Genomic DNA, 12,539 nt, shown 5'->3' on the forward strand with positions numbered 1-12,539 from the left:
GGAGCGCAGAGTCTTAGTCACTGGATCACCGGGGAAGTCCCCATAGACTTTAGTCCAAAATGACACATTCGTTTCTTGTTGCCACAAACTGAGTGGCTTAAAGCAATAGGAATTTGTGCTCATCCATTTCTGAAGGTCAGAAGTCTGCAATCACTGTCACTGGGCTAAAATCACAGTGTCAGCAGGGGGCGTTCCTCCCTTTTCCTCCTGTGCCTTTTCCAGTTCCCAGTGGCCACCTCCATCTCTTGCTTTGTGGCCCTTTCCTCCATCTTCAAAGCCAGGTGCGTAGCCTCCTCCAATCTCCTTCCTCTCTGGACCTCTGCTTCTGTTATTACATCTTCTGTCTCTGATTCTAACCCTCCTGCCTCCTTCTTAGAAGGACCCTTGTAATTCGGGGCACACTAAATTCCCTCTCCATTTCAAAGTCCTTAACACGGGGCTTCCCTGGTGGTCCAATGGTTAAGACTCCACAATGTCAATGTAGGGGATGTGGGTTTGATCCTTGGTTGGGGAACTAAGACCTCATGTGCCATGTGGCCCAGTCAAAAGATTTAAAACACACACACTTTAAAAATTCTTAACATAATCCCAGTTGCAAAATTCCTTTTGTGGAGCAATGGAACACACTTGCAAATTCCAGAGACTGGAACATGGACCTCTTTGGGGGCCATCATTCAGCCCACTACAGGCGTATAAATGGAAATATACACATCGTGACCTCCTTTAGACTGGCCTCCTTCACTTAGCCCAATGCCTTTGAGACCCATCTGTGTGGTGCTGGGTATCAAAGGCTTGTTTCTTGTCATTCCTGAGTAGTATCGCATGGTGTGTGTGTACCACTGTTTGTCCACTCACCCACTGAAGGACATTTGGATTCTTCCCCGTTTGGGGAGATTATGAATAGGGCAGCTATAAACACTTGAGTACTCATGTTGATGTGAACATTGTTTCTCTTGGGTGAATTCCCAGGAGAGGGAGAAACTCTGCTTTAAAATCTTTGCTTATATTAAGATATTTCATGGAAGTCTATTGATATACAATTATCGTTGTTGTTTAAGTTGCTAAGTCATGTCCGACTCTTTGCGACCCCACGGACTGTAGCCTGCCGGGTTCCTTTGTCCATGGAATTCTCCAGGCAAGAATACTGGAGTGGGTTGCTATGCCCTCCTCCAGGGGATCTTCCCAACCCAGGGATCGGACCGATGTCTCCTGCAGTTCCTGCGTTGGCAGGCAGATTCTTTACCGCTGAGCCACCCGGGAAACCCTGGTACACAGTAGAGTACTCACAATGGCCACGTACATGAGTTAAACGGTCCTGTGACCAAGGGGAAGGAGGTGGACACTGAGACCCAGGTTATGTGCGTTGCCTGAAGCCAAATCGGTGTCTTCCTGACCCCCCTCCACTCTCGAGCCCCTACAGCCTGTGCCCAGGATGAGCTCACCTGAGCACAACTGAATGGCGAGTGGGGAGGGGCTACCCCCATGGCGAGGGGCGGCTCAGGGTGCAGACTGCAGGGCCACGCTGCCTGGGTTCAGACCCCAGCTCTGCCCTCTGCAGCTGTGTGATAGCAGCCTAGTGACGCTGCCTCTTGGAGCCTCTACTTCCTCATTTGTGACTTGAGGGTAGCAATGTCAGGTGGCCTCCTAGGGTTGTTGAGGGGATAAGCAAATTAAGGCTTATAATGGAATGAGGAGTGTCAGGCCAGGAAGCACTGTGAGCGCTATTTTTATTTCTTCCACACACATATTTACTTATTTGGCTGCACCCAGGGCTTAGAAGGCAATGGCAACCCACTCCAGTACTCTTGCTTTAAGAATCCCATGGACGGAGGAGCCTGGTAGGCTGCAGTCCATGGGGTCGCTAGGAGTTGGACACGACTGAGCGACTTCACTTTCAATTTTCACTTTCATGCATTGGAGAAGGAAATGGCAACCCACTCCAGTATTCTTGCCTGGAGAATCCCAGGGACTGGGGAGCCTGGTGGGCTGCCGTCTATGGGGTCGCACAGAGTCGGACACGACTGACGCAACTTAGCAGCAGCAGCAGCAGGGCTTAGTTGCGGCATGTGGGATCTAGTTGCCTGAAGAAGGGTCAAACTCGGGCCCCCTGCATTGAGAGCACAGTCTTAGCCACTGGACCACCAGGGAAGTCCCTTCAACGAAAATATTGATGGATGGCACCCAAGTTCTGATACAATTCCCCTCCACCAGGCTGTGTCGGGCCTTGAGCTCTGGGCCAATCAGAGATGAACAGGAATGAGAAACTGGAGGCCAAGAGACTGGGGAGGAAGCTGGGTTGAGGATCCAGAGGGCAAGGAGGAGAGCTGAGCTGGACTAGGGTGGTGGGGACCGAGAGGAAGAGCCAGGGCCTGAGGGACTGGGAGGTCGGGGGTGGCAGGAAGGAGGGTCACCAGGTTGGGCCATTCATAGTCTTGTGTCCTGGGGTCTCCCTAGCAGGGCAGGCCAGGCCTTTTTTTTTTTTTTTAAGTTTTTATTTATTTTATTTTATTTATTTGACTGTGCTGGGTCCTTGTTGTAGCATGTGGGATCTAGTTCCCCTATCAGGGATCGAACCCAGGGCCCCCTGTGTTGGGAGTGTGGAGTCTTAGCCACGATCCCCAGGGAAGTCCCAGGCCAGGCCCCTTTGAGGAGGCTAATTACGACCCTGGCCCACTGCCCATCACGTGAGCTGTCTGCTGTTCCTCCTGCTGCAGGTCTCTGCCCACAGCCCAGTTGTCATCTTCATTCCTCGGCTCCAGCCAAGCGATCGCTGCGTGCCACAGGGCCTGGAGCTGACCTGGAAACCAACTGGGCTCAGAACCCAGGGAGAAGCAAGGTCACCCCGGGGCCAGATTTAATTTACCAGGTGGGGAGAGAAGACAGGGTGCATAGCACCTGTCTGGGGACACACAGTGAGATTCAGCCAAGCAGGACTCCAGATCCCCGCCCCTCCACCCCCCCAACCCCAGCCAGGCCACCATGCTGAAGGGCAGGGAGCGAGCATTCCTGGTGGGAGGAATGGCAGATACAAGGCCAGAGGCTGGAATAGTGCTCGGGGCGTTGGGTGGCTTTGGCGGGAGTGGGGCCCCCATCACGCCTCGATTGTTAATTGAGTATTGATGTTCAGTCATTTATTGAGTAGCTGGTTGTTCTGGGCTCAAGGGGCGCAGTGGTGAGGTTTGGACACTGTTAACCTGGAATGAGGCTGGGCTTCGGGAGTTTCTGACATCTCCCTGGGGGATTCTAAAAATGCTGGGGACTGAGAACCCTGGAGGAACGCGAACGGATGTAACAAGTGCTCTTTAACTTTCCTTAACTTTTTTCCCAGGTGACCCCCTTCATTCATTCACGCGTTCATGCATTCATTCATTCACGCGTTCATGCATTCATTCATTCACTCACGCATTCATTCATTCACTCACACATTCATTCATTCACTCACGCATTCATTCATTCACTCACAGTCATTCATTCATTCATTCACTCACACATTCATTCATTCAATCACACATTCATTCATTCATTCACGTATTCATCACACATTCATTCATTCACTCACATTCATTCATTCACATTCATTCATTCATTCACTCACACATTCATTCATTCACTCACTCATTCATTCATTCATTCACTCACTCATTCATTCACTCACACATTCATTCATTCACTCACGGATTCATCGCATATTCATTCCTTCATACATTCATTCATTCATTCATTCAGTCAGTCAGTCAGTCGAATACTGGTTAGGCACCAACAATGTATTAGCACTGTGGATTCCACCCTGGCTTCCTGGGGTAGGGTCCCCTGGGGGTAGTCCCCCAATTTGGAGATTGTGCTGAAGGGGAAGGTGTGAGTAAAAGTCGCTCAGTTGTGTCCGACTCTTTGTGACCCCATGGGCTATACAGTCCATGGAATTCTCCAGGCCAGAATACTGGAGAGGATAGCCTTTCCCTTCTCCAGGAATCTTCCCCACCCAGGGATCGAACCCAGGTCTCCCGCATTGCGGGCGGATTCTTTACCAGCTTGAGCCACAAGGGAAGCCCAAGGGATGGTGGGACACCCTCATATTTATGCATGTATGCATTCAGTGACTATTTCGGGGACTCCTGGAGGGCGCAGGATCTTTTCGTTGTTGACAGCTCTATTTTCCTGTTCCGTAAGCTGGGGAGGACATTTCTTCCTTAAGGAGCTGTTGGTGAGATCAAAGTCTAAAATAGCCCTGAACGCTAAAGGGAGCTTCAGTGTCTTGAGTATCAGTCAGGAGTCAGGGACTTAGCATATTTTATCCCTTTTAATCTTTAGGTAGGATTAAAACCCTGAGGTTGAGATTACCGTTATCTTCACGTGTCAGACGAGGAAACTGAGGCTCAGAGAGGTGAGATCTGCTGCCTGGGGCCCACGGAGAACACAGGGAACCCACTGGAGCCAAGACCCAGGCACTTAGCAGCCAATATGCCTAGTGACTGATGACCTCACAGTCAAGCCCACTGGGTTAAATCTGCCTGACAACTAGTGACATCACTAATTCCGATGCCTGAGCTCAGCTTCTGAAATCACTGAACAATAAAGTTAATTACAACGTGCTGAGGGCCAGCAGAGGGCCTACTGTGTGCCAAAGGTTGTGCCAAGTAACCTCTCCTTTGGGCTCACACCAACGCCTAGTGTTGCCTCTATTACTGGGTATAATAACAATAATTTTAGTCCAGATTTATTGAATGTGGACTGTGAGTCAAATCCTATCTTGACTCGACTACAAGTCAAATGATACATTAAATCCTCCCACCGAAAATTAAGAAACACTTATATAATGCATACTCTTATGCCAGGCCCATTTCTAAGCACTTTTTACATCCTCACAACCATCCTATGAGGTAATATTTACTTATTATCCCCATTTTATGGATGAAAGAACTGAAGCGGAGAGAGGTCAAGTGAGTTACCCACAGCCCCACAGCTGGAGGGAGGAAGAATTCAAACTCATATGCTGTTAACCAAGACACTATGTGACTTCTTCTACCCCCACTTTATAGTTGAGGAAACCAAGGCACAGAGAGATGAAGCGCTGGGCCTTACCTCAGCTAGAGAGTGCCCAAGCTCAACTCTGAACCCGAGACGCCCAGCTCCAGAACCACACTTTAAAAAAATATTTGTTTTTAAATATTTATTTATTTTGGCTGCACCAGGTCTTAGCTGTGGTATGCGGGATCTTCGATCTTCATTGTGGGCATGTGGAATCTATAGTTGCGCCTTGAGAACTCTTTAGTTGAGTAAGGCATGTGGGATCTAGTTCCCTGACCAGGGATTGAACCCAGGCCCCCAGCATTGGAAACTCAAGAGTCTTAGCTACTGGACCACCAAGGAAGTCCCTCGGAACCACACTCTTATTCACATTTATCCCACTTTGGATACTAAGAAGCAGGGCTTGCAAAGCCCCTGCCACCACCCCTCTAAGGTAACCAGCCCTTTCTTCCTAGTCCCCTCACCAGGAATAAAAGAGGCCTTGGCAAGTAGAGCATAGCCCACCTGCCAACTTCCTCCATAGCCTCCTCTGAGCCCCCCCACCTTGGGACTCTGCCCCTTTGGCAACCCTGGCTGGCTGGGCCAAGCCTTACCTGGGCTCCCCAGAACCCTCCTGGGATCCCACGTAGAGGAAACAATGCTCTAGCTTTTTGTCTTTCTCCTGCAAGCCTGAGCCTGATTCCAAGCCCTGGAGAAATTCCCTATCCCTCAAATCTTGGAAGCTGGTGGAGGCCTTCAGGAAGGACACTGGGAGATCCCTGGGCAAGTTGCAGACTTCAGTGGACATCAGTTTTCTCATTTGTCAACTGGGTAGATAAGGAAGAAATAACAGAAAAGGGCTGTGCAAGTCAGCTAGGGTTTCAACCTCACTGGGTCCAACACTCACCTCACTTCCTTTTTATTAAAAGCAGTTATTTTAGGGACTTGCCTGGCAGTCCAGCAGTTAAAATCCCATGCTTCCACTGCAAAGAGGTGCAGGTTCCATGTGCCTGGTCAGGGAACTAAGATCCCACATGCCTTGTGAAGAAAGTGAAAGTGTTAGTTGCTCAGTCGAGCCTGACTCTTTGTGACCCTATGAACTGTAGCCCACCAGGCTCCTCTGTCTATGGAATTCTCTAATCAAGAACAGGTTGCCATCCTCTTCTCCAGGGGTTCTTCCCAACCTAAAGATCAAACCAAGGTCTCCTGCGTTGCAAGCAGATTCTTTCCTGTCTGAGCCGTCAGGGAAGCCCATACCAAAAAGTAAAAAACAAAAACCTGAGTCTCCTCCCATACTCCATACTTTTGACGCCAAGCTCCCTTAGACATGTGATACTGTGATCTGACTTCCATGTCCCCAGCCTTCCTGTCTTTATGCCCAACCAGTGCTCCCAGAAGCAATTCCTGCACCCAACCAGCTCGCCGTCCCCGTAACTATACACAGACGTGCCGGCCAACCTTGTAAATATCCCACAGAAGTCCAGTGAAATGTATCCTCAGCTCAGTTTCACCTTAGCCGGGTCCCCCAAACACCTATCTCTCTCCCACGCCACAGACAGGAAACCCCAAGGGAGGCTGCCATAGCAAAGAGTCACAGAATTAAATGGATTGCTCTCAAAGCATCTCACTTTGGGAAACTGTATGTCCGAGTATGGCTCTGTGAACGCACTGCAGGGTTTTGGGGAAAGTGGCTTCATCGAGGGGCTTAAAGTTTAAGACTGTTCCGGCTTCCTGGGTGACTGCACATATGGGTTTCACAGGTCGGCTCTGCGTCTCAGCGGCCGTGCAGGAATGGGCAGGGCACCTGACTCCTCTGGCCTGTGTTTGTAAAATGCACGTGGTGACTGAGCATCTTCCTTGAGGGTTGGGGGGAAGAGTATACATAAGGAGAGCACTTAGTCCCATTTTGCAGAGGTGAAGTGCCGTGTGTCCTGCCAGCTGTGTGACTTTGGGCAAGTCACTTGACCTCTTTGGGCCTCGATGTCTTCATCCAGAAAATGGAGATACCAATCATTGTCATTTCATATGAACGTTATGAAGTGAAGTAAGAGTGGTAGTCACTCAGTTGTGTCTGACTCCTTGGGACCCCATGGACTGTAACCTGCCAAGTTCCTCTGTCCATGGAATTCTCCAAGCAAGAATACTGGAATGGGGTACCATTCCCTTCTTCAGGGGGTTTTCCTGACTCAGTGATCAAACCCAGGTCTCCTGCATTGCAGGCAGATTCCTTACCCTCTGAGCCACCAGGAAAGCCCAGAATTGTTACCGGCTGTTAGTAAACTAGCCTTATTTTGCAGATGAGGAAACGAGGTGCAGAGAAAATCCTATTAATGAACAGGGTGCCCCTCGCCCATGTCCTTGGTCGCCCTCTGTCCTCTGCCCCAAGATCCCTCCTCCACTCTGTTGCCATCAGTTCCGGAAGCTTCTGCTGTAAAGCTGGACCCCTGGGCAGGCTCCTGGGACCACGAAGGACGCTCAAACGCAGGCCCCTTGGGTCTTCCCTGGCAGTTCAGGGGTTAAGACTCCGAGTTTCCACTGGGAGGCGTGGGTTCTATCGCTGGCCGAGGAACTGAGATCCTGCATGAGGCAGCATGGCAAAAAATAATAAATAAATTAATTAAAATTTTAAAAAGGCTCTCTCAGGGGTGACCTCTGTCCGTGCCTCGTCTCCGGTCCTCACGGTGTCTCCCCTACCTTCCTACAGCCAGAATTTGTCCGGCGAATACTTCAGGTACAAAGGCATCCTCTTCCCCGTGGGCATCTACTCGCCTGAGAGCATCAGCCTGGTAGAGAACGCCGAAGTACAGGACGATGACATCTTCATCGTCACCTACCCCAAGTCAGGTACCTGCCGGACCGGGCTGGGAGGGGGGGCACTAGGGAGAGTGCTGGGTGAGTGTGGGGCCGAGGGTGAGAGGGGGACACCGACGACAAAGGGGGAGAAGAACGCGGGAGGCGCGGTGGGGACTGGGACCCATTTGGTCTGTTCAAAGCCAAGGCTTTGCAATGGCCGGTCGCTCCGCCAGGGGGCACCCTTCCCCGATCCCCTGGGTGCCTCGCTCCCTCCCCGGCCCCTACGCTGGCTCTTGGAGACCTTTCTGGCTAAAACAGCTTCTCCATCCTTGAACTCTCCTCACACTTGTCTTCCCTGCCAGCCACTGTATTATATTTCCATTGGTTGATTTAGTGCCGGTCTTCCTCACTAGAACCTGGCTCCATGAGGGTAGATTTTCTGGTTCCTCTTGATCGTGACCGTGTTCGCTGAGCCTAAAACAGTGAAACACGTTCAATAAATATTTGTGAAAAGAAGGGAGAAAGAGAGGGCGGAAGGAAAGATCTTAATTTTCTCCACTTGGTTACTGAAATGCTGCTTACTGACTGTCTGCCAGGTGCAGAGACGCAGCTCTGAACAAAGATATTCTTTCAAAATATTTTTGAAGAATTTCAAAATATTATATTCACCGTTTTCAACATAGAGTTCTATGAGGAGTTTTTGGGTAACACTTAAAAGAATAGTTCTCATACCATACGCTTTGTATACTTCCAAATCCACCCATTGGAAAGTGTACACAGTTCTTCGGCTGTAGTACATTCACAGAGCCGTGCAAACCATCACTATAGTCAGTTTTAGAACATTTCCATTACTTACAGGGCTTCCCTGGTGGCTCCGATAGTAAAGAATCCGCCTGCGATGCAGAAGACCCGAGTTCGATCCCCGGGTCAGGAAGATCCCCTGAAGAAGAGAATGGCTACCCACTCCAGTATTCCTGCCTGGAGAATTTCATGGGCAGAGGAGCCTGGCGGGCCACAGTCCATGGGGTTGCAAAGAGTCAGACATGACCGAGGCATTCACACATTCAGTTCACTTTCAACGAGAAACCCTGTACCCATTAGCCGGCACCTCCCAACCCCCACCCCCCCACCCCCAAGGCTTAGGCACCGTTATTCTGCTTTCTTACTCTATGACTTTGCCCATTCTGGACATTTCGTGTAAGTAGAATAGTACAATAGCTGGTCTTTTGTGTCTGGCTTTTTTTTTCACTTAGCCTACTTAAAAAAAATAATTTTATTCATTTATTATTTATTTTTGGCTATGCTGAATCTTCGTGGGTGCGTGGGCTTTCTCCGGCTGTGGCAAGCGGGGGCTACCCTCCGGTTGCAGTGCCCGGGCTTCTCATTACGGTGGCTTCTCTTGCTGTGGAGCAGGGGCTCTAGGTTGCACAGGCTCCTGTCGTTGCAGCACATGGGCTCAGGACTTGTGGCTTTGCAGGCTCTGGTGCCCAGGCTCAGTAGCTGTGGTGCCTTTGGAGCTTAGTTGCTGAAGCACGTGGGATCTTCCCGGACTAGGCATCGAACCTCTGTCTCCTGCACTGGCAGACTCTACCGCTGAGCCACCGGGGAAGTTCCAGCGTGTTTGAGGTTGACACACATCATTGTCAGTGCTTCATCCCTTTTTATAGCAGAATAATATTTCGTGATATGCGTGTACTGCCTGCGTGCTCAGCCGCTTCGGTTGACTCTCAGTGACACTAGGGACTGTAGCCCGCCAGGTTTCCCTGTCCATGGGATTCTCCAGGCAAGGATACTGGAAGGGGTTGCCATTTCCTTCTCCAGCGATCTTCCCAACCCAGGGATCGAACCCTCGTCTTCTGCACTGCTGGTGGATTCTTTTCTGAAGGGGTATACTGTTGGGTATACTATGTTATGCTTATTCATTTATCAGTTGATAAGCAGTCAGTTGGGTTGTTTTCACTCTCTGACTCTTAATAAGGCTTGTAGGAACATTGGTATACAAATGTGTCTATGGACATGTTTTCATTTCTCTTGGAGTTCTACGAATTTTGAAAGACGTACACAGGAAACACTACAATTGAGATGTAGAATGGTTCAGGGAACACCCTGGCGCCTTGAATGGTTAGGGCTCGGTGCTTTCCCTGCCCTCAAAAACCCCTTCACACCCTTCTGTGATCAGCTCTTTGCTCACCCCATCCCCCAGCAACCAGTCATCCGTTTGCTGCCCCTGTAGTTATGCCTTTCCCAAAACGCCACACACATGGAGTCAAACTCCACGCAACTTTTGAGACTGACGTCTTGCACTCAGAGTAATGTATTTCATTTTTTTCTTAATTTATTTTTGATTGAAGGATAATTACAATATTGTGTTGGTTTCTGCCATATGTCAACAGGGATCAGCCATTGGTATGCATATGTCCCGTCCCTCTTGAGTCGCTCTCCCTCCCCGCCCCTCCAGGTTGTCACAGAGCCTGGGTCTGAGTTCCCTGAGTCAGACAGCAAACTCCCATTGGCTGTCTGTGTTACATACGTTTCCACGCTACTCTCTCCATCTGTCCCTCCCTCTCCTTCCTACACCTGCCCCCAGGGGTGCTTTTCAGATTCATCCAAGTTGTTGTATTTGTTACTGCTGAGGAGTACTCCAGAAAATGGATGGACCGTGCGGGTTTTATACATTCATCTGCTGAAGGACACTTGGCTTGTTTCCAGGTTGGGCTGAGTATGGCGAATACAACTGCCATAATTCATTTCACACAGGTCTCTGCATGGAAATACTTCTCCACTTATCTTCAGTAAATACTTAGCAGTGGAATTGTTGAGTTTATGGAAGTACATATGCTTAACTTGAGAAACTGCTAAACTGGTTCCAAAGTGGAAACCATCTTGGACTTTGGGGAAAGCTGGTTTACCCTCTTGTGTTCTCACCAGCAAGATCGGTGCACTCCAGAGGCTCTGCTTCCTTGCCAACACTTGATATTGTCGAGGTTTTTTTTTTAAACCATTCTTCTTTTTTTTTCTGGTCACACCACAGAGAATGTGGGATCCTAGTTCCCCAACCAGGGACAGATCCCATGCTACCTGTAGTGGAAGCAGGAAGTCTTACCCTCTGGACCACCAGGAAAGTCCCTGCAAAATCATTCTAGCAGACGTGCTCTAGTATTCCACTGTGGCTTGTATTCGCATGTCTCTGCTGGCTAATGAAGCCGAGGATTTTTCCAGAGGCTTACAAACCATCATATATCTTTTTTTTTTTTTTTTTTTTTTTTGCAGCTCTGGGTCTTCCTTGCTTTCTGTGCAGGCTTTCTCTAGTTGCAGCAAGTGAAGGCCACTCTTCATCGTGGTGTGCGGGCTTCTCACTGCAGCGGCTTCTCTTGCTGTGGAGCAGGGCTTCAGTAGTTGCAGCGCTTCAGCTCAGTAGCTGTGGCGTGTGGGTTCTAGGGCACTCGGGCTTCAATAGTTGTGGCGTACACGCTGAGAAACTTTGGCCCGTGGGCCCTAGAGCACGCAGGCTTCATTCGTTGAGGAACCAGGGCTGACTAATAGTGGTGAGCGGGCTTAGTTGCTCTGAGGCATGTGGGATCTTCCCAGACCAGGGATCCAACTCATGTCCCCTGCATTGGCAGGTGGATTCTTAACCACTGGACCACCCAGGAAGTCCACTTTTTCAGCAATGTGTCTGCTCAGATTTTTTTTTTTTTTACTCTTTTTAATTGGTTGGTTGATTTTCTAATTATTTAGTTTTGAGAGCTCTTTATGTAATCTGAGTATGCTTTCTACAGGCATTTTCTCCGAGTCTGTGGCTTGTCTTTTCATTTTCTTTTCAGCATCTTCTCAGAGCAAAAGTTTAAATTTTGATGAGCTCCCATTGTCAGTTTGTTCTTTAATGGATCAGACTTTGATGTCGTAGCTAAGGAAACTTTTCCTAAACCAAGGTCATAAAGATGGCTTTTTTGTCTCCTAGAAATTTTAGTTTTAGATTTTACGCTAAAGTCTAAGATTCATTTTAAGATCATTTTTACATATAGTATGAGGTATAGATCAAGGTTCTTTGTTTGCATATGATGTCTAGTTATTCTAGATATTTTTGAAGTTTAAAATATGTTAATTTCTCTTAGAAAGTCATGTATTCATAGTTCAAAATTAAAGAGGTACAAAAGATTCCTCTCTTCCCAAGTCACCAACAGTCCCTGTGTATCTTTTCAGAATTTTATGTACAAGCAAAAACGTACATTTTTTGGTTACTTTTTCCCCACAGAAGTTAATAAATGATGCACATCATTCTGCTTCTTTTTTTTTTTATGGTTTTGCCTTCTTTTTCCTTGTATTTTGATATCATCGCATCTTAGAACTGTAAACAAAGAGCTTCCTGGGGTGTTGTTGGTTTTTACAGTTCCATAGTATTTCATAACATTGGATGTACAAGAATCCTTGTTTAACTTGTTTAACGAGCTCCTTATTGATTCACATTTCCTGGTTTCCCATCTTTTGCATTCATACACAATAGAAACTGTATACACACTGCTGCGTCTTTCTGCGCACTGCGCTGCTGGCCTCTGTCCTCCACAAGAGCCATCTGGGGGACTTCCCTGGTAGTACAGTGGTTAGGAATCCGTCTGCCAGTGCAGGGGACGCGGGTTCGATCCCTGGCCCAGGGAGCAACTAAGCCCGTGGGCCACAACTACTGAAGACCATGTGCCTAGAGACCCTGCTCTGCAACAAGAGAAGCCATCTCAGTGAGAAGC

The 12,539-nt window shown here is 48.7% G+C and overlaps 1 protein-coding gene across 1 annotated transcript in view; it reads left to right on the forward strand.

Moving 5' to 3' along the window:
* The window catches only part of SULT2B1 (sulfotransferase family 2B member 1), a 35,938-nt gene that overhangs the window by 12,755 nt on the left and 10,644 nt on the right, over positions 1–12,539 (forward strand). Inside the window, exon 2 of the mRNA XM_069551108.1 lies at positions 7,709–7,848. Within this exon, the coding sequence (XP_069407209.1) occupies positions 7,709–7,848 (140 nt within the window). The remainder of the gene's footprint in view (positions 1–7,708; positions 7,849–12,539) is intronic.

Source organism: Ovis canadensis, chromosome 14 (genome assembly GCF_042477335.2).
Source record: "Ovis canadensis isolate MfBH-ARS-UI-01 breed Bighorn chromosome 14, ARS-UI_OviCan_v2, whole genome shotgun sequence".
Classification (NCBI taxonomy): domain Eukaryota; kingdom Metazoa; phylum Chordata; class Mammalia; order Artiodactyla; family Bovidae; genus Ovis; species Ovis canadensis.